This window comes from Eschrichtius robustus, chromosome 1 (assembly GCF_028021215.1).
Source record: "Eschrichtius robustus isolate mEscRob2 chromosome 1, mEscRob2.pri, whole genome shotgun sequence".
NCBI lineage: Eukaryota > Metazoa > Chordata > Mammalia > Artiodactyla > Eschrichtiidae > Eschrichtius > Eschrichtius robustus.
In genome coordinates this window covers 128100606-128121198 of record NC_090824.1, presented here as the reverse complement: position 1 = coordinate 128121198, position 20593 = coordinate 128100606, and the positions used below count along the sequence as shown (strand labels likewise).

General features: G+C 48.1%; 1 protein-coding gene across 1 annotated transcript in view; it reads right to left on the bottom strand.

Moving 5' to 3' along the window:
• Positions 1–14010, bottom strand: part of SMAD3 (SMAD family member 3) — a 195115-nt gene extending 181105 nt beyond the window's left edge. Inside the window, exon 1 of the mRNA XM_068554270.1 lies at positions 13956–14010. Within this exon, the coding sequence (XP_068410371.1) occupies positions 13956–13990 (35 nt within the window). The 5' untranslated portion in view covers positions 13991–14010. The remainder of the gene's footprint in view (positions 1–13955) is intronic.
• Between the last annotated feature and the right edge of the window lie 6583 nt (positions 14011–20593).

Genomic DNA, 20593 nt, shown 5'->3' with positions numbered 1-20593 from the left:
ACTCTTTTCTTAGTCTGGTTGCCCTAGTCAGGAACCTCTGCCTGGCTGCATCCCTTCTGGTGATGTTAATTTGCTGTGTCAACTTGACTGGGCCATGGGGTACCCAGATATTTGGTTAAACATTATTCTGTGAGGGCATTTCCAGATGTGATTAACATTTGAATCAGTACACCTAGTAAAGCAGATTGCCCTTCCCAATGTGTGTGGACCTCATCCAATCCATGGGAGGCCTGAATAGAACAAAAAGGCAGGCTAAGGGAGAATTTGCTCTCTCTGCCTGTCCTTACTTGGGACATTGGTCTTCTCTTGCCTTTGGACCCAGACTCAGACTGGAGCTTACACCACTGGCTCTCCCAGTTCTCAGGCCTTTGGCCTTGGACTAGAATTATACCATAGGCTCTCCAGGGTCTCCAGCTTGGTGACTGTAGACAATGGGACTTCTCAGCTTCCATACTGTGTGAACCAATTCCTTATTACACATATGTATCAGTGCGTATGTATCTGTATATATCTATATATATACATATATGTTACACATCTATATGTATGTTATATATCTACATGTATATGTTATATATATCCATATGTATATGTTTATACATATATATTTATATGTATATATATATTTATATATTCTATTAGTTCTGTTTAACTGGAGAATTCAGATTAATACACTTCTCTCAGACCAGCATCCCTGCAGACTCTCACTAGGTTAACTCTGCCTTTATTTTTAGAGACCTTTACGAGAAGCGCAGTTGTGTCTTCAACTTCTTCTCCCTCCACCCAAGTGGTCTGAGCTGAGGCCAGCACCCTCCGAGAAGTCAAGAAGCTGTTACGAGCCAAGGGGTGCTACAGCCTCAGACCTGCACACAGACTGCCTAGTGTCTGCTTGGCTCCAGGGCAGTGAAGAGCTGCCTTGGGACCGACAGAAAATTGACCAGCTTGTTTATCTTGGGGACCAGAAGAAACCAGCTTCTTTTCATTCTCAATGGCCAGGCTTGGAAATCTAGCTTTCCAGAAGCAGTCCTTTGGGAAGGCTCTGACCAGGGCATTAAAGAGGTAGGACTTTGCTGGAAATTGTGCTCTCTGGCAAAGACCAGGTAGAAAGATCAATTTGGGCTTTATGAATAAGTCTCTTCATTTTTCTGGGTCTGCTTTTCCTCATCTGTAAAACAGATGGGGCCATCAGGCTGCAGAGTGGGTACCAATCAGGGGGATCCCAGTTACCAAGCCTTGGGCTTGAGGCAGGGATTGGGTCGAGGGCAGGACGTAAAAGCCAGGTGTGAGGCAGGCTCCACTACAAGAGCAATGGCTGCAACCTTCAAATCAGCTCAACTCACAAGAACAAGCTAGGCCTAACTGCACTGCTTTCAACAGCCCCCCGTGACCCATCCCCCTCTATCTCTGACCCTGCTTGGCCCAGCTCCTAACCCTCAACTCCATTTTCACCCCACAGAGCTTTCATTTCATCTTTAGGCACCTTGGTCACAACATCTTGCCTCCTCCAAGGATGCCGACTGAGCACTGCTCCTTTGGCCCTTCCTGCTTCGGTCCTCCTCAGATGGGAGAGCCCCTTCTCTGGTGTATTAGTTAGGTATTGCTGCTGTAGAAAATAGACCCCAAAGGCTTCCCAGGTGGCGCAGTGGTTAAGAATCCACCTGCCAATGCAGGGGACACAGGTTCGAGCCCTGGTCCGGGAAGATCCCATATGCCGCAGAGCAGCTAAGCCCGTGTGCCACAGCTACTGAGCCTGCACTCTAGAGCCTGCGGGCCACAACTACTGAGCCCACGTGCCACAACTACTGAAGTCTGCGCGCCTAGAGCCTGTGCTCCACAACGAGAAGCCACCGTAATGAGAAGCCCGCGCACCGCAACAAAGACCCAATGCAGCCAAAAATAAATAAAATAAAATAAATAAATTTATTTTAAAAAAAGAGAAAAAGAAAATGGACCCCAACATATAATAGACAAACATAAAGGAAGTTCACTTCATGTCTCATCTAACAGTCCAGGGCAGTCCTAGATTGGAGTTCAAGGGTGGTGAATGGGGAAGGGGGCCATCCTTCTCCATGTAGTCAGAGACTTTGGCTGATGGCAGCTATGCCATCTTTAAAACATCTTCCAAATTCAGGCTGGGGGGTCACCATCAGATGACCAAGAGAAGGAGTATGGAAAGGTTTTATTGGTCAGGCCTGGAAAGAGGACACATCTATCATTTTTCATTGATGAGAGCTATGCTGCATGGCCTTGCCCAACTACAAGGATGGAGTCTAGCTGTGAGCCCAGGAAGATGAGGAAGTGGGTTGGGTGAACAGCTGGCCAGTGTCTGCCATGCCCGACTTCAGCCCATTGGCATCTTTGGCAACCTGGGGTCGTGGCTCATGCTGGCTTGGATGCTGGGCCCAGCCCAGGGTTCCTGAAAGTCCTCTCACTGGGAATGGGAGTGAGTTGGGATTTCAGGAAGTGCTGTTTCTATCTCAGATGGTTTAGGTGGAAGGGTGTGGAGCAGCGAGCCAGGCAGGATGTGGCACCACTGCCATCACCACTTTATCCAAACACCATCATTAACCACATGCCCTCCAGGCCTAAGGAATCTAGCTTGCCCCTGCAGGGAGGACAGTAGTGAGGACGAGCTCACTGGTGAGCTCCCCAGAACCTCAGGAGGTGTTTCTCAGCCCCACGGCTCTGACCTTTCCCAGGAAAACTGTGCACGTATGTGCATGTGCGTGTGTGTGTGTAGATGACCACACAAAATAATCACAGTAATGCAGAGGTATTATCCCCACTTCACAGATGAGAAAACTGAGGCTCAGAGAAACCAACTTTTCAGGGTGCAAATTGTAAGCCAGGGTTTGGAAACAGGTCCTATTTCTCTCCCTGTTATCACACTCCTTCCTCCCTTCTCTCGCTCATGTGTCCTTAAGTTTATTCAAACGCCACGTCCCCATGAAGTCTATTACTTCTGTCTCCACATCCCCATTGTCCTTCATCTGTGTCTCTTTAAAGTCTGCCTTGGGATAGGATTTTTTGTGTGTATCTTGTTCCCCTGTAAGCCTCTTGAGGACAGAGGATTTATGTCAAATTCGCCTCTGAACCTCTCCCTCCTGAATTTATATATATATATATGTACATACACACACACACACAAATATCCATTCAGTGAATGAATACTTTAGTCACAGAATTCTTGAACTCAGTTAAGTGGAAAATCTAAGTCGACTATGAAAGAAAGATCAAAGGACGATTTATAGTAAACCACACACTCGCTCCTGTATTTTTTCTTCACACCCTGTTCCCTTCTCTCATATCCTGGTTCTCCCAGGCGGGCTTTCATGGGGCTTGGCTCATTCACTCTGGCTAGAGAACTTCCTAACATTTTGTTTATTAGTAGTAGTAGCAGTAGGACTATTACTATGAATAGCTGAGATTTATAGAACCTCTAAATGGTATCTTCCCTGAGTGCGGGGCCTGTGTAGCCCCTTGGCCCCAGCACGGGTCTGGCCCACTCTGTACTTTCTTTTTTTTTTTATTGAAGTATAGTTGACTTACAATGTTTCAGGTGTACAGCAAAGTGATTCAGTTCCATATATATAGATGTGTGTGTGTAAATATATATATATATATATATATATATATATATATATTCTTTTTCAGATTCTTGTCCATTATGGGTTATTAAAAGATATTGAATATAGTTCCCTGTGCTATACAGTAGGTCCTTGTTGTCTATCTATTTCATATACATGTACTTCCAATATGTGGGATTTTTTGGATAAACAGACCTGTTTAGTGCCAGGCATTTGGGTCAGACTCTAAATACATTACCTTTAACTTTCAAAACCACCCAGAAAGGAAATTATTATAATCATTATTTTACAGATGAGGAAACTAAGGCTCAATGAGGTTAAGTAATTTGCCCCACATCACACAGTTAGGATGCCATAGAGCCCAGTGCCAGTCAAGGACCATCCAACCCCAGGGTGCACCCTTTGTTATTAAATCACACGGCCTCCTGGCACCCTTTGCCGATTGCATCTTCCAAAACATCTCTCTCTTTCTTTTACCTATTCACTCACTTAGGAAATATTTCTGAGCATCTATTACATGGGAGATGCCAGACAGGGATGAATAGTGCAGAGGTAGTTTTTGCCCTAATGGAACTCATGGTCCAGTGGTCAAGGCAGACATTAAACAAGTGAAGGCACAATTAGAGACCCACCTTCAAGTACGGTAAGTGCCATGAGGAAAGGGGAGAATGCCATGAGGGACTTTCTTGGCTCGGATGGTCAGAGAAAGTCTCTCTAAAACTTGGACTTGACAGATAAAGAATTACAAAGAGCCAGCCTAGTGAGGAGAGGGTGTTCCAGGCAGTGGGAACATTACTGGGGTGGCCCTGAGGCAGGAAGGTGGTGGGCACAGAGAGAAGCACAGAGAAGGCCAGTGTGGCACACCAGGGTACAGAGGACTCCAGGTGAAGATGAGCTATGAGCAAGGATAGATGTCGGGGTCATTGGCTGAGGAGCCTGGGTTGTTTTCTGCGTGTGATGGTGGACCAGGGAAAGGATTTCAGCAGAGGAACTTCTGTGTAGTGAGGGGGTTGGATGAGACCAGAGTGGAAAGAGGAAGGAGGCTATTGCAGTAATCCAGAAGAGAGAAAGGTGGTTTGAACCAGGGAAAGGTAGTGAAGGTGGAGAGGAAGTGACAGATTGGCAATGGAATCAAGAGGGCTCAGTATTGGAGCCTTTGCAGAGGAGTTGGGATTTCCATACAAGCCTGGGGGGCTGGGCTGAATCCAGTCTATACGAACAGGGAGGCCCTATACTAGATTTTTCAAAAAGATCCTGATGAAGAGGCTCAAGTTTATCCCACCAAGTCAAAGCAGTTGAGTCTTCATTTTGAGCATCTGTGACAGAAGGCTACTCAAGTGAGTGCTGGTTCTGCCTGTAAAGGTATGCTTATTACAGAGTAAAGGCCTGACACTGAGATGGGCAGGGTCACCATGTCCCATGAGAGGAAAAGACAGGTCAGTGGGTCTGCCCCACAGAGCTGCCCATTGGCTCAGGATGAGCTGGACCAGGATGAATGGTTGGAAGGAGGTATTTTTATCCTGGCCCAGGGGAGGGGTCCAGATATCCAGGCAGAGTGGCCATGTGTCAGGAAGCAGGCTATGCCTGCAAGGTGGAGATAAGCAGTGAGTTAGGGGACAGAAAGCCCAGCCTAGGGGTCACTGGCTGAATGGAGCTAAGATGTTGCTCAACGGAACCCAAGGAATTGGGACATTTTCATGATTCATTTTCCAACCTGAGAAAGGTTTAGGTGTATTCTCCTCTCTACCCTCTTTCCCATAAATTCCCCTGTGGATACCCCAAGTGCCGGCCGTATTTGGGGGAAGACTTGCTAGGAATGCCTTCATTTAATTTCTGGGTTTAGCCAAATCCACTGGATTTGCCCAGCTGCTGGGTGAGATTGGCTTTCTGTGGCTTGGTCGTCCCTGGGTTCCAGTTCAGTAAAAATAATGGGAGTTCTTCAACTAATGTCTGCCCTCAACCTCCTTCTCTTCTCCTGACCCCTTCACAGCTCCCTGACTCTGGTTGTACCCACAGCCCAGCTCTGGGTGGGATATATTCCCTGCCAGACCCCTCCTCAGTCCTGCCCTGCCCCAGCCTCCTGCCAGGGCAGGGGCTTGGACACCCACCACACTCTCTGAGTCCTCTGTGTCAAGAAGACAGGTCCTGCTAGCCCACACCCCTTTCTCCTGAGTAAGCCAGGCCCTTTGAGCAAACCTGTGATGGGCCACACGTTTCCCTCTCCTTTAAAAATAAGCACTCCCTGTGGCTCAAGTTGGCCTTCACCCTGGTGAGGTGACTCCCTTCCAAAAACCTATGTCAGAGCATCCTTTGTAACACTTGGGGAAGAGCGAAGGTGGAAAAAAAGGCTTCTATTTATCCGGATGTTTGACATCCAGAGAAGGAATATTGTTTCTCCAGTCAAATACTGGGGCTCCATTGAAAAATATTTTCAATCTGCCAGCCTGAAGTCCAGCGTCTTTGTGAACCTCAGCCAATACACACAGTCCAGGTATTGGATCCAGGCCCATTTGTCCCAGGCAGCCATATTCCTGTCTGATGTCCTGAATATGGCATATCTGGTCTTGGTCCCAGAGGCGACTGCTGTGACAGTCTCCCATCCTATCAGTGGATAGGGTTAAGGAATTCTCTCCCAGTCATTACAGGGAGGCTAGGGGCTGCCAGAGGAAGGATGGAGTCATGCCAAGGAAGGCTCATGCTCTGGAGGTTACAGAAATGAGGTGGCTGAAATCTCCTTCCAGCCAGCCAGTATCCTCCCAGATGTAGGATAAGCCTGCCTAGGATGTGGCTTTCAGACCTCACCTAGTCTCTCCCTCTGCCTGTCTACATTAAAAACACTGGGGTGGTTTTTTTTTTTTTGGGGGGGGTACTTTTTCTTATACTACAAATGCAATTTAGACAAGCAAAAGGAGAAAATGAAATTCACCCCATTTCCCATCTCCCAGAGATAATAGTAACTATGTCCATTATACTTTATATAATTCAAGCATTATTTTTATGCATGATATATAGCTTTTAAAAAACACTAAAAAACACTAAAATCATCCAGCATATACTATTTTATAACTTGCCTTTTCCACTTAGTAGTGTATCATGAATATCTAATAAATACTCTTCTAAAACATACATAGCTACAGAGTATTTAATTCAACTGATGCGGTGATAAATTGAGAATTAAACAATTCTCAGTTAATGGATACTTAGGTAGTTTCCAATTTTTTACTACTATAAACAACACTAAGATGAACATCCACACAGCTAAATCTTTGGGAGCACCTGTAATTATTTGTTAAGAATGACGATAATATACCACAAGCAAACCAAAAAGAAAAAAGAGTGATGATAATAGTTACCGTATTTTTAGTGTTCACTCTACTTTATCTGGAAACAGACATGTAGCTTACCCAATCTACCCAACTGTACATGTCAGAGGCAGAATGCATACCCAGGTTTGTCTGACTCCAAGTCCAGATATCCAAATAGCATTCCCCCTGTCCTACGAGGCTGATGTTTTAGAATGATGGGGAACATGGTAAGACTAGCTAATTCTATGAGCACAAGCCTATGGATGCACTTCATTAGCTGTGAAATGAGTTCCCCAGTCAGAAGCAATGCTGTGTGAAATACCATGATAGTAAATAAGATATTCCGTAAGTCTATGGATGGTGATATGGGCAGAAACGTCGTGGGCAAGGAAGACAAACCCATATCCAGAATATTCATCTCCCCCAGTGGGAGAAAAAAAAGAGTGCTTCCAAAATGGAAGTGTTCCAATGTAATTGACCTGCCATCAGGTGTTTGGCTGGTCTCTACAAATAGTGGTGCCATATTGGGAGCTCTGTGTTGGTTTCTGCTATGGTAGGTAGGTTGGGTATTCAGAAGTGATTGTAGTCAGATTGGTCTTGGTGAGTAAAAGTCCATGTTACTGGGCCCATGCAAAATCTCCATTCATGCTGTCATGGCTGCTTTGTTTATGAGCCCATTGACACACACAGAATGGGTCATCTTGTTGACCTGATGATTAGGATCATTCTGTGCCAAGACTGCTCTTCGATGAGTGTTCACTTGGCATGCAAATATCTTCACCTCTGAGCCTACTTTGAGAGACCCATCCAAATACCTCTTTCTCAGACCTCCTTGCCATCAAATTTCCAATTGTGCTCTTTCCAAGTCCCTGACCAAACCATTAGCCACGTCCGTGAATGAACATAGATCCAAACCCCTAGCCATATTTCCTTCCAGGCAAGATAAACATCTAGGTGTCCTGCTCGAAGTTCTGCCCACTGGGAGGATTTCCCTTCACTACTGTCCTTCAGGGAATCTCTGAGTGGACCTATAGTGCTGGAGAGCTGCCACCAGTGGCCTCAGCACAGCTCTTATGTCCCTTACCCGTGGACCTCTCTCCACATGCCCTCTTGGTGGGATTCCTAATGAACTCCCTGATGGCAATTATAATAGAATTATAGAAAGTGCCCAAACCCCGCAGATTTGTATCTGGGAACAGCCACTCAATGACCCAGACATTGGGCTGCTTTCTCAGCTTCATCTTGGTGGTCCTAAGGCAGAGACCATGTCTATTGACCCCTTTCATCTAAGAATGAGCCCTTTTTCCACCAGGGATGTTTCCCAAGGGTGGCAGGGACAAATCTACCTCCCTGTCCTGGTAGCATCCAGTTTCCAACACCCAGAGCACTCAGCAAAAAGCCCAGGCCCCTCTTCACGTATTTTTCTCCCCAGGATACAGAGGCCGTAGGCAAATCAAGTTTATCAGTAGGAAGGGTCACAACCAAGACATCCCTAACCTCCAGGGTAGAGAGCTGTTTTGGTTAGTGTAGCTTAGGAAGTTGTCAGAGTATTTCTAATTTTCTCAGTGCTAAGCACAAATCCCACCCTCCCGCCATTTTATCAATTCTGAAACTGATGTATGTCTTAGTGTTTGCATTTACTGTAGGTTCCCTGCCCCCCAAACAAAACAAAACAAAGCTATTATATCAATGGTGAATATCTTTCAGTTAAGTTAGTTCTTGGCATTGAGGTATTAGGGAAAATGATAGCCAAATTCATGGGAATGGGTGAAATTACCTAAGGCAAAGATGTGAGGTAGGAAGAGAAGAGAACTAGGAAATAAGATAAAATTAAAAATTAGTAGTATTGTAATATCAGTTAACAATTAATTGACTGCTTACTGTGTGCTAAGTACTGTTTTAAAGGCCCTGCAAATATTAAGTACTTTAATTCTGATTATAACCTTATGGGCTAGGCACTGCTATCATCAGCAGCATCCCCATTTTACAGATGAGAAAATTGAGGAAAATTGCCCAACGCATACAGCTAGTCAGTGGTAGAGGTGGGACCACAACTCCGGCAGTTCTGGTTCCAGAGTCCTCTCCCAACTTCCATGTTATGTCCACATCAGGGGTAGGCACTTAATCAGGCATTTTCCAGCACCAGACTGGGTACCCTGGATTTATCCATCAGAGTTTTTAGTTGCAAGCAATAGAAACTGACTTCTTTCTTTAAGGAAAGGAATTTATGAAGAGGCTATTTGTCTAGGCATCAATCAGCCACAAGTGCTAAGCCCATGGGAGAAATGTTAACAACATGTCAACGCCTGACCAATTTCAGCTCCATGAAAAGTGGGACGTCTGGACGTTTATGAATCCTGATCTGATGCACCACCTTACCAAAATAATGAACCCGAATCTGACCAAGCTTCTGAGGTAATTACCAGTTTCCAGGGAACGCAGAGGCCAGAAGACAAGTTAAACAAAACTATAAGATAGCAATCAGCCATGACCGGAACATAGAAGATTCCCTAGGAAAATTGACCATAATGCCTCAGGAAATAAGAGGCACAAAACCAAAAAAGAAGGAAAACTTTTAGAAATGGAAAGTCATTTAAGAGCATGTTAGCTAAATACAATGGGTGAATATTGTTTGGATCATGATTTGAATAAACCAACCATAGAAATACTTTTTCAGACAATTAGGGAAGACTGAATATGGCCTGGGTATTAAATGATATTAAAGAATCATTGTTGGTGGTGTAGGTTGGCATAGTGGTAACGTAGCTCTTTGTGTGGTTGTTAAGTCCGTATCTGTTAGAGACATATACTGAAGTATTTATGAGTGAAATGATAGGATGTCTGGAAGTTGCTTTAAAATAAATTACATAGATCCTCCACTCTAAAGAAGGAGGCACACAACTCCCCACTGTTTAAATGTGGGCTGCACGTAGTGACTTTCTTCCAAAGAGTACAGTGTGGAAGGGGTGAGTGGGGAGAATGAATAACTCTACAGTGGAGAAACCTAATGAGCACTACTTCAGCCAGATGAATAAGGCCAACATCAACTACAGTAAATCATGCTGACGGTATGTACTCTTAATATGGAGTGATGAAAACAGCACTTTACCTAGGCCATCTTCCTCCCCAAAACCCATCACCTCAGTCTGATCATGAGAAAAACAGTAGACAAATTCCAGCAGAGGGGCCTCCTGCAACATACCTGACCAGTACTCCTCGAAACTGGTCAAGGTCATCAAAAACAAGGGCAGTCTCTGAAAGAAAAATGGTTTCTCAACCAACGACACTTCTGACACCAGATGCGTGGATTTTCCACACCAAGAAATTCTCCAGTTTTCTGTAGACACCCACTGGGTGTACTACAATTTAATTCAATTCTGACATTAATGCAGGCCCTGCAGGTTAAGGGCTCAGTCCCACAAGACTGCCCCCACTTCCAAGGCCAACCACAAGTGGTGGGTGTCCAGGTAACCCACACTTCTGTCTGACTTGGCTACAAATTGAGGGTTCCCATGATCCTCTCCTCAGGTTCAATAATTTGCTATAACAACTCACAGAATTTAGGGAAACACTTAAATTTCCTGGTGGCATTTAAAGGAACAGCCAGTTGAAGAAGTACATAGGATGAGAAGGGTCCCAAGAGCAGGTGTCCAGAAGGTCCAGAAGGGTCCCAATAGCAGGTGTTTCTGCCTCTTCCATGTGGACATCCCAGCACATGCAGGTGTTCACCAACCTGGAAGCTCTTTGAACACCAAGCCTGGCTCCTGGGAGGCATTCATTCAAAACTGAATGGTTGAGAGGATGTGGTTGTAGAAATGATCTTGCCTCTTAGGGAGAAGGTGATGAAATCCTGGAGTTGTGAAGCCAGGGTTCTAGCCCTGACTCTGTATCCTACTGGCTGTGTGTCTTGCAGGGAATCACTCTCCCTCTCTGAACCTGCCTTCCCTCCCCCTGCAATAAAGGAGGTGGACCAGATGCTTCCTTAGCTTATCCATTCCTCAGCCTAGGTCAACATTACTGCCGGACAAAGAGTCCAGACCAGAGGGCCCTGCTGTCAGGAAGGCCGGCTCACAGCTGACCCGGTGACTCCCCATGCCAACCCCCCCCCCTTTACTGCTAGAGGGGAGGCAGGTGTGTGCCACACGCTGGCAATGGGGCCTTCAGAAGGGTCTCAAGGGCCCTGGGGACTCTCTCCAACAGGGGGGAGATGAGGGTTGCTGACCAATCCCCAAGGACTCTCCCTGTTCTGGGATTCTCTGGGTCATTACCAAGCCCACATGTGAAGGCCTCAGTCACAGACGTCCTGGCTCAGGAACACCTGGAGAGAAAGCCCAGGAGGAAGGGCCAGGTCACAGCGCTGTTTGCTCTGGACCTAGGGTCTGTCCGATGTTGCCCCTCCTGGCCCAGGCACTGGCTCTGTGGGAGTGCAGGAGAGCCGGGGTGGATGATACACGCTTCCCTCCAGGGGGAGGGAGCCTTAGAGAGGAGCGAATCCCAGAACATAAATCAAATGAGGTGTAAAATTGTTCCAAGCCACGCTTCGTAAAGCTGCTGCAACATGTCTTTAGCAGCGGCCCCAGAGCCGGGGAGACGCACAGGCAGGCACCTGGCGGGTGGGTAGGGGGGCAGTTAGTCCAGGAGTGATGATGTGGGGTCTCACAGCTCATCTGGGGGGCACTACTGACCCACCCTGGACCTCACTACCCCTCTAGCAGGGCGTGAGGAAGGGGGCTGAGGGGCAGATCCTAAGGCTGGCTTGTCCTTACCAGCCCCTCCTCTTTGAGTTCTCTGAGAATCTCACTTTGGGCACCGCCCCTACAGCTCAATCTACAGAGGGGCCGAGGCCCCAAGAAGGGCTGTCAGCAAGCCATCAGCAGTTCCAGACGTGGCCAGGGCCCAAGGTGCCCAGCTTGCCTCCTAGACTGAAGTCAGCAGTCTGCTAATCCTCTCCTGTGATCAGGCCTCTTAGCCAAAGGCACAGGGAAGGGCCTACCTGGGGTGACTTGGGACCTGTCAGTGGTCCCCAGACCTAGATTTCCAGGGTGCAGAGCTTCTTTTGCTTGCTCTTTTGCCAAGTAAAGGTATTTTTTTTAACCCTACAATCTATTATCAGCACTACGTAGTCATGTTAGTAGCAAAAAATTACAATGAGCGTAGTCACGTCCCTAAATTCACTGTATCGTCCCCACTTTTCTCATTTCATTGTGAACTGTGAAAATTCTACTGCCACCGGCAGAGGTCAGTGGTTTGACCATTGCCTTGGTGGCCCACCAAGAATCAGGTCACCGCTGTGCGTCAAACGCGTCTGAGGGTCCGTCAGGGGTCTTCTAGAAAGAGGTGTGAGTTAGGAAATGTCGCCCTTCTCACCTTCCAGCCTGCATCTTATCTTTCCTGCAACTCTAACAACTCTTATCAGGAGAGCCTCCATCCAAACTGAACTGTATTTTCCAGACCTACAGGAATCTGAGCCAGGTGTTAAAGGCCCGATTTTTCAGGGATGGGTGCTTCAGGCCCTGGGGACTGTATTCTCTATGTAATAAGGGTAGTCGTGTTAGCAAGATAACCCTTTTTACTACATAGCTTTTGCAGGCCAGGTTCCCCTGAAGCAGTTGGAGGTGAAGTTTGGGGTGCAAGATGTTATAAAGACCATCCACGAAATGAAAAGACAACCTACTGACAGGAGAAAATATTTGCAAATGATATGGCCAATAAGGGGTTAATATCCAAATTATATAAACAGTTCATAAAACTCGACATCAAAAAAGCAAACAACCCAACTGAAAACTGGGCAGAAGACCTGAATAGAGATTCTTCCGAAGAGGACATGCAGATGAAAAGATGCTCAATATCGCTAATCATTAGGGAAATGCAAATCAAAACCACAATAAGTTATCATCTCACCCCTGTCAGAATGCCTACCATCAAAAAGAAAACAAATAACAAACGTTGGCAAAGATGTGGAGAAAAGGGAACCCTTGTCCACTATAGGTGGGAATGTAAACTGTTGCAGCCACTGTGGAAAACAGTATGGAGGTTTCTCAAGAAACTAAAAAGAGAACTATCATATAACCCAGCAATTCCACTCCTGGGTATATATCCAAAAAAGCCCTGAAAACACTAATTCAAAAAGATACATGCACCCCAATTTTCATAGCAGCATTATTTACAATTGCCAAGATATGGAAGCAACCTAAGTGTCCATCAACAGGTGAATGGATGAAGAAGATGTGGTATATATATACAATGGAATATTACTCAGCCATAAAAAAAAGAATGAAATTTTGCTATTTGCAACAACATGGATGTACTTGGAGGGCATTATGCTAAGTGAAACAAGTCGGACAGAGAAAGACAAATACTGTATCACTTACATGTGGAATCTAAAAAATACGACAAACTAGTAAGTTTAACAGAAAAGAAACAGACTCACAGATATAGAGAACAAACGAGGGGTTACCAGTGGGGAGAGGGAAGAGGAGAGGGGAAATACAAGGGTAGGGGACTAAGAGGTATAAAATATTATGTATAGAATAAGCTACAAGGATAGATTGTACAACATAGGGAATATAGCCAATATTTTATAATAAAAATTGTGAACCACTATGTCGTACACCTGTAACTTATACTGTACATCAACTACACCTCAATTAGAAAAAAAAAAAAAGATGTTATGAAGGATCAACACGTGTGAGAGGAAGAGGGAGGAAGGAGGAGTGGGCAGAGGCGAGGTGACCTCGATGCAGGTCTGATGATGAAGGCTTGGCCAGTGCCCATGAGAGTGTCCCACATGGACCCACATGGCTGGGTCTTTATGCCCGCAGCTCGTTCCGTCCCTGGCTGCAGCCTGCCCCCGGGGAGGGCATGATCTCGGGCAGGGCGGGTCTCTGAAGCTGAGACCAGCTGAAGGCGCTGACAGTTGGAGGCCATCTGACCACTGACCCCACTCCTGGCAACAGGGGAAGTGGGCGGTCATCTCTGTGTCCACCAGCATAGTTTTCAGCACTTAACACATCTCGTGAATCTTGCAACCACCTTGGAGCGCAAGCAGAGCAGAAGTACTTACCCGACTTTACAGATGGGCAAACTGAGGCCGCACATCAAGCGAGATAGTGCTGAGCAGGTCCTCTAAGCCAGGTCTTCAGAGTCCTCCTCCAGTGCCTCTATGACCAAGAACAAGGACTCAATGAAAATAACAACTATTAGTACTGCAAATGCTAACAGTTAGTATTAATCACTAGGTGAACGGCCAGGCGCTGTGTCATAAACTTTGCATATTAGTTCATTTAAACTTCCTAACAATCCTATGAGCTGACTTCTAGAATTATCCCCATTTTGTGGACAAGTAAACTGAGACTCAGAGAGGTGATGACTCTTGCCCAAGGTCACTCAGCTAATAAAGCAGGGTCACAGACTCACACCCGGGTCTGTCAGGTTCCAGAGCCTGCAGGGGCTGTGCTCTTAAACACTGGGGTGATCTGAACCCCCTGCCCAGCAGTGGGGGCTTTGAGGGCTGAAGGCCGGTGCTCCAGGTGTGGGCAGGCTGGATGGAAGAGCCCAAGAGACAGACATCACTTACCGAGGGAGGCAGTGCTGACTAGCTGGTCCTGGTGGTGGAGCCTGAAGCAAGTCCCTCCCACTCAGGGCCTCTGGGAAAAATGAGGGTCTAGCCCATGTGCATTCTGAAGGATCTTCCCTAGAACTCCTGACCATCCGGGTTTCTACTCTGGACTCATATCTGGAGCCACCCATGGCTTTGTAGGCCCCTTAGGAAACCCCTGGTATGGCCTGGCCCCTCTCTCGTCCCAGCTTCCTGTCCTTAGGTTGGCCTGGGCTGTGAGCATCATATCTGGTTCGGGGCGGTGATAAGTCAGTCTCTGTGCTCTGCCATCTCTCCCTTCTCCACCACACTTGTTATTTACGAAGCACGTTTGGCCCTGGGTCTGGTGAACCCTGCCTCCCCCAGCCCTCCTTTCTTGGGCTCTTATGAGCCCTTTGGTCTGGGAAGATACAAAGGTGGGTGGGGGGAAGAGGAAGCAGGGAGCGGGATGTGTGTGCGTGTACGGGGAATGGGGCGGGGGGCACTGCAGGGGCTCCACGTTCCTCAGGGAACCTCCTCCAAGAAATTTCATGCACCAGCGAGAACACATAAAATCAAAGATGTGCTTCCATATGCAATAATTTATCCTGAACAAGTGATGGAAGCTTCCCACCCATTAATCATTGGGCAAGAGGCTAATTGATTTACAGGCATGTGGTCTGTGCAGAGCTCTGGAGGGTTACATATGGCGTGAATATGGATGTGCCATCATCCGCTCTCAAGCTCAGCCTTCCAGGCCCTCCCCAGGCAGGGCCAGGCCTGGCTCTCCCCACCTCCACCTGCTTACCCACGTCCCCACCACTCATCACACTGCACCCCAACTTCTAATATGTTCTTGAAGCTGCTCTTGCTGTTGAAAAAACCAGAGCCAGGGGTTCTGACTGTGCCAGACAGGTTTTGGCTGCTTTAAACTGGTCACAACAGGCTCAAACCACTTCTAACCAGTCCAAGCAGGTTCTAGCTAATTCCAACTCTGACCAGATCAGGATGAAAACTGGTCCAATGTGAGATCTGATAGGATCACACCAATGGAGTCCTTTTAATGTAGATTCTGGCTAAATCTAACTAGATCAAACCAGCACCGTTCAGATCAAAGCAATGCTGACTGGTTTCACTGCGTCCAGATGGGGTCCAGCTCGGCCTGCTTCTTCTGCTCTAAAGCTGTTCTCACTGAAATGGCCTCTCCCTTGGCCTCCTCTGGGCAAGTGTGACCCTGCTGACTGTTCTTGAACAAAAAGAGGGTTGGTTATATGTTCTGAGATCATCTAGAGAGGGAGGCTGTTATTTCACTAATAACTCCGTTTACAGTTTGCTGGGTGCCTTTACACACACTGGTTCACATGACCCCCACAAGAAGTGCCTGGGCCAGAGGTTCATATCCTGTGCCCACTGGGTCTTTAGAGGGACTGAGAGATAGACTCGAATCTCAACCTCCCCACTTAGCTTTGTGGCTTCAGTTTCCCTCCTCTGAGCCTCAGTTTCATCCTCTGTAAAATGGGATAATAATAGTGCCTACTATTGTCATGGTAAAGACTGAGAACGATAATCTAGGTCACAACACTTAGAAGAATGTTGTGACCCACAGCAAGTGCACATTAATTATTAGCTCTTTTTTAAAATTATTATGATTACTGTTGTTACTGTATGATTATTACTGTCATCGTGTAAACAGAAAACTACCTGGACTCATCCTGCCTTTCTCTCTCACTTGAACCCTAACCCTGCCTGGGCCATGGCCTCTGGCTTCCTCTCCCGGAAGGCTCACGGGAAGTTAGAGAATTGATTTCCACAGTGTTTTCCACTCTGCCCCGCCAGGTGAGACCCAGGGCTATCCTGGGATGCGTTTTCCAATACTGCTCCTGGGAATTCATCACTTCTAAATTGTCTTCTGACCACTGGCCGAGGCTTCCTCTTTACTGAGAGCTTCCTACGGTTGGGTGAGCTCCCCTGGGACAGAGGAAATGGAGCGAGCTTGCGAGCCACACCTGGAGGGGTGGGCAGAGCCAAAGACCTTGTGTGGGGAGTGGGCTTTGAGGGGCCTCTCCTTGGGCTGAGGAGAGAGCCCTGAGCTGAAAACTCGGGTCCTGGGTGTCCCTGCCCCCCTCCAGGCCTCTGTATGGGGAGGGGGGGCACTGGCTGAGGGAGGAGGGTCCTTTGGAGGCCCTGGGGGTTCTGGGGAGCTGGGTCTTTGGGCCTCTGGCCCGTGCTCTGATGGGGGTCATGGCTGGGGGTGTAGGGGGTGAGGGGGACAGAGTGTGGCAGGCACCTCACCCCAGGAAGGATGCCAGCAGGACCCTCTGCCTCTCCCTCTCTCAGTCCCTCTGTCTCAAAAACAAATTATGCACACTCTACTCAACACTCAAAAACTAACAATTTAAATAAACTACTTTTGTCGAGGGTTCACTGTGTTCCAAGCACTTTCCTGCATCTGCCACTTTGCATCACGCGACCTCACGAAAGAGGTGCCGTCATCACATCCTCTCACACAGGAAGATGTGGGCTCAGAGAAGGGAGGTCTAACCCCCGGCTTTGGCCTTAACCCTCTACTGCCCTTCTTTCCCTCTCGCTCCTTCTCTCCCCACCACCCCCCTTCCACGTGGCAGCTTGTCAGCTGGTTCCTCTGTTGCTCATCTGAACCCACTGGAAGCTCCTGCAGGGCCGGGGCCTTGCCTGGGGAGGCCCGTGGCCCGTGCTCAGGACCTGGTCTGAGTGGGATGTAGGTGCGAGGGCAGAATGACCAGGACGTGAGCACAGCTGCTTAAGATGGTGGTGGGACAGGGCTCAGACACCAACCAAATCCCTGGTGGAGAAGGGAGCTCAGAGACCACTCCCACAGCAGCGCTGGGCCGCCAACCTCCGCTTGTACACCACCTCTGCCGAGAAGCTCACCACCTCCCACCGCAGCCCTGACCCCACAAGCATTTCCAGCAGCTACAGCTGCATCTAACACCCACTGCAGCTTCAGCTCCAGGGACCACCCCTCTTAGGAAAAGGGACACGAAGGAGGCGCAGGATTTATTGTGTCCTTTTCACGTCACACACGGTACAGAGCGATGGAGGTGACCAGCTCATTTAATTCTCACAACAACCCCATGAAGTAAGATCTCTTGCTGGCCCCATTTTTTTTTTTTTTTTTTTTTTTTTTAGATTAAAAAAATTTTAGCTGTGGTGAAGTACACATGAAGTACAACTTACCATCTTAACCATTTTTAACTGTACAGTTCAGTGGTGTCCAGAGCATTCACATTGCTGTGCAATCTCTAGAACTCTTTTATCTTGCAACACTGAAACTCTGTGCCCATTAAACACCCACTACCCATCTCCCCTCCCCCAGGCCCTGGCAACCACTGTTCTACGTTGTCTCTGAACGTGCCAACTCTTGGCACCTTGTGTAAGTGGAATCAGACGGTTTTTGTCTTTCTGTGATTACTAGCACCATTTTAAAGCAAAGAGATGGAAGCCAGAGAGACTAAGCCACTTACCTACTGTCACCAGCTACTACATGACACAGCCAGCACCGGAGCGCAGGCTGCCTTTGTCGGCGCAGGCTGCCTTTGTCGACACAGGCCCACGCCGCCCTTCTGACTCAGCCGGGCCTCACGAGCCGTCCCTGCTCTGGTGGAACAGCCGAGGCCCTTCAGTGTCACAGGTGCAGGGGCAGTTGTGGGGAAGCCCGGACACCTGGGTCCAGGCCTAGACATACCAAGGAGAGGCTGGTTCTTATTATCATGCCCTTGAATTCGGCATGAAGGTATTTAGCCCATCCGGGCAGGGGCAGTGCCCTAATCTTCCTCAGCTGCTCCCTGAGGCCCAACCTGCTCTTCCAGGCCCTTTTCCTCAGGAGATGGTGCCAGGGTTAGACAGCCTCTCAGAAAAGGGCATCGGGAGACTTATGTTCCCGAATCTCCACTTATAGCCAGACGCTTATTGTTCATTCTGAGGGACAGATCTTTGTGGGTCCCCATCAGTCAGGATGTCTAAGTTCGGGGCAGTCAGAGAGCCTCAGAAAGAGACCCTGGCCTCGAAGAGCTCCCTGAACTAGGAGGGGCAGTGTCACAAGCATAAGTGACTGCAGGCAAGGTGGGGCTAGAGGAACACTCCATGAGAAGCATGGTTAAAGGGCTAAGGGAGTCTGTGGGCAGAGGTCATTTCCAGGTGGGGCAATCAGGGAGGCCTTCCTGGAGGAGGTGAGCTGGGAGGATCCAGACAGGGTCGGCGGTGGTGGTGGGGGGGGGGGGGCAGGGGGAGTGGAAGTGTAGCCCAAATGGTGGAAACAGCCTGAGCACAAGTACAGAGGCCTGTGAGTGTCCTGTCCCCACAGTTAGGGCAGAGCCCAGGTCCTCACTGTGTGTCAGGAAGTACTCAGTAAGTATGCACAGAACATGAAGGTTCCTGGAGAGGGGGAAGAAGAGGGGAGGAGACTTATCCCCTGATTCGCCTGTCTTCCTCTTCTCCCTCCCTATCCCATCAGGGTGCAGACTTTGCAAAGGTGGTCCCCTTTCAGAACAGAGGCTACCCCTCTGATGTCTGCAGCTCTCTCTAGGGGAAAAGAACAACTGAGGGCACCAAGAGCCCTGGGTGGCCCCTTCAGCACCTTGCACATAGCGGGTCTCACAAAATGCCTTCCTTACGACTTCTGTTTGGATGGAAGGGAGACAGACCAGGTGCTGCTCCTGTTTGTCGCCCAGAGTGCCGGCTGTGAGTCACCTGGAATTTCCTAAGTGAGTCAGAAGGTAGAGGAAGGGGAAGGGGTAGGCATGTGGAAAGAGAATAAGAAAAAAACCCAATGCACTAAAATATAGAAGAGGCAGAGAGCACCCCCTATTGTGGGGAACTGTGAGGTCATCAAGGAGGTGGGAGTATTAACTAAGGTGGCCTTTGAAGAGAGAAAAGGTTTTGAGAAGTCAATATGGAGAGTGGAGGTGAGGGCAGGCACCCCACATGGAGGGAGGTGCATGGGCAAAGGCCCGGGTGGGACGGTGTGGGCCATACAGGGACAAACACATGTTCACCTTGGCTGAAACCTAACAGGAGTGAAGAGTAGTCTGGAAATTGGGTTTGGAGATGAGCAGAAGGGCCAGATCACAGACACTCTGAAGTTGGACTCTCCTGGGAAGCCTGCGGAGGACTTTTAGAAGTTCCTGAGCTGAGAACTTTAGGAAGAGCATGCTGCCAAGTTGTCACAATGCACTGGAGCCCAGAGAGGAGACTTGCATGGGGTCCCTGCAGAGGTAACACAAGACGGAGCTACAGTGGCATTGCAGGGAGCAGAGAAGGAAGAGAGACCATTCCACAGAAACACAGAAATTCTAATCTATCTTTCTGTTTTTCAGATGGGAAAAATGACAAGAATTGCCCCAGGTCACCCCGCTGTGTAGGTAACTGACCTCCATCCGCTACATGAGGGATGGTGATCATCAATCGATTGGTAGTGGTTACTTGAAGGGCTGTGTACAGAAAGATTCTGAACTGGAAAGAGTGGTGTGATTGATTAATGATGTCTGCCATGAGCAAGGGAATAGAGGAGAGCAGCCTAAGAGCAGACTGTTTGCTATCTCTGCTCTCTTAAGCCCCAGGGCGAATAGTTCTGCTCTCCCTCGCTTACATAATAGCTGCAGGGATCAGCAAGATCACGTGTACAAAGATGTTTTGAAGACTACTGAGACTGCATAAGTAGGAGGGGTTGTTCCCATGGTTACGCATGTCGCTCTTAGTCACCCTGATCCTGGTGCCAGAAAAAACACACAGCCCCCCGATATCCTCGACAGCTTTCACCCACCAAATGTCCCCAGCATGTTCACTTGCTTGTTGACTAAGGCGGGCTTAGTCACAGGTGGCTGCACAGGGGCTGAGTTTGGGGAGCATACGGAGGGATGGCATATTTTATAACCACAGACCAAGGGCACCATGAGTCACCCAGCTCCCTGGCACATGGAATTGAGGGCAGAGTCCCTTTTGTGATCAGCAAGGGCCTGACCCTGGTAGGATGTGCAGCCATGTCAACCATTTCTGCCACATCTTGTCAGTTTCCAACTTCAGCTCATCATGGGCTTCACTCTGTCCCTGAATTCCAGTGTCACGGTGGATAGAGGCTCATCCTCCTG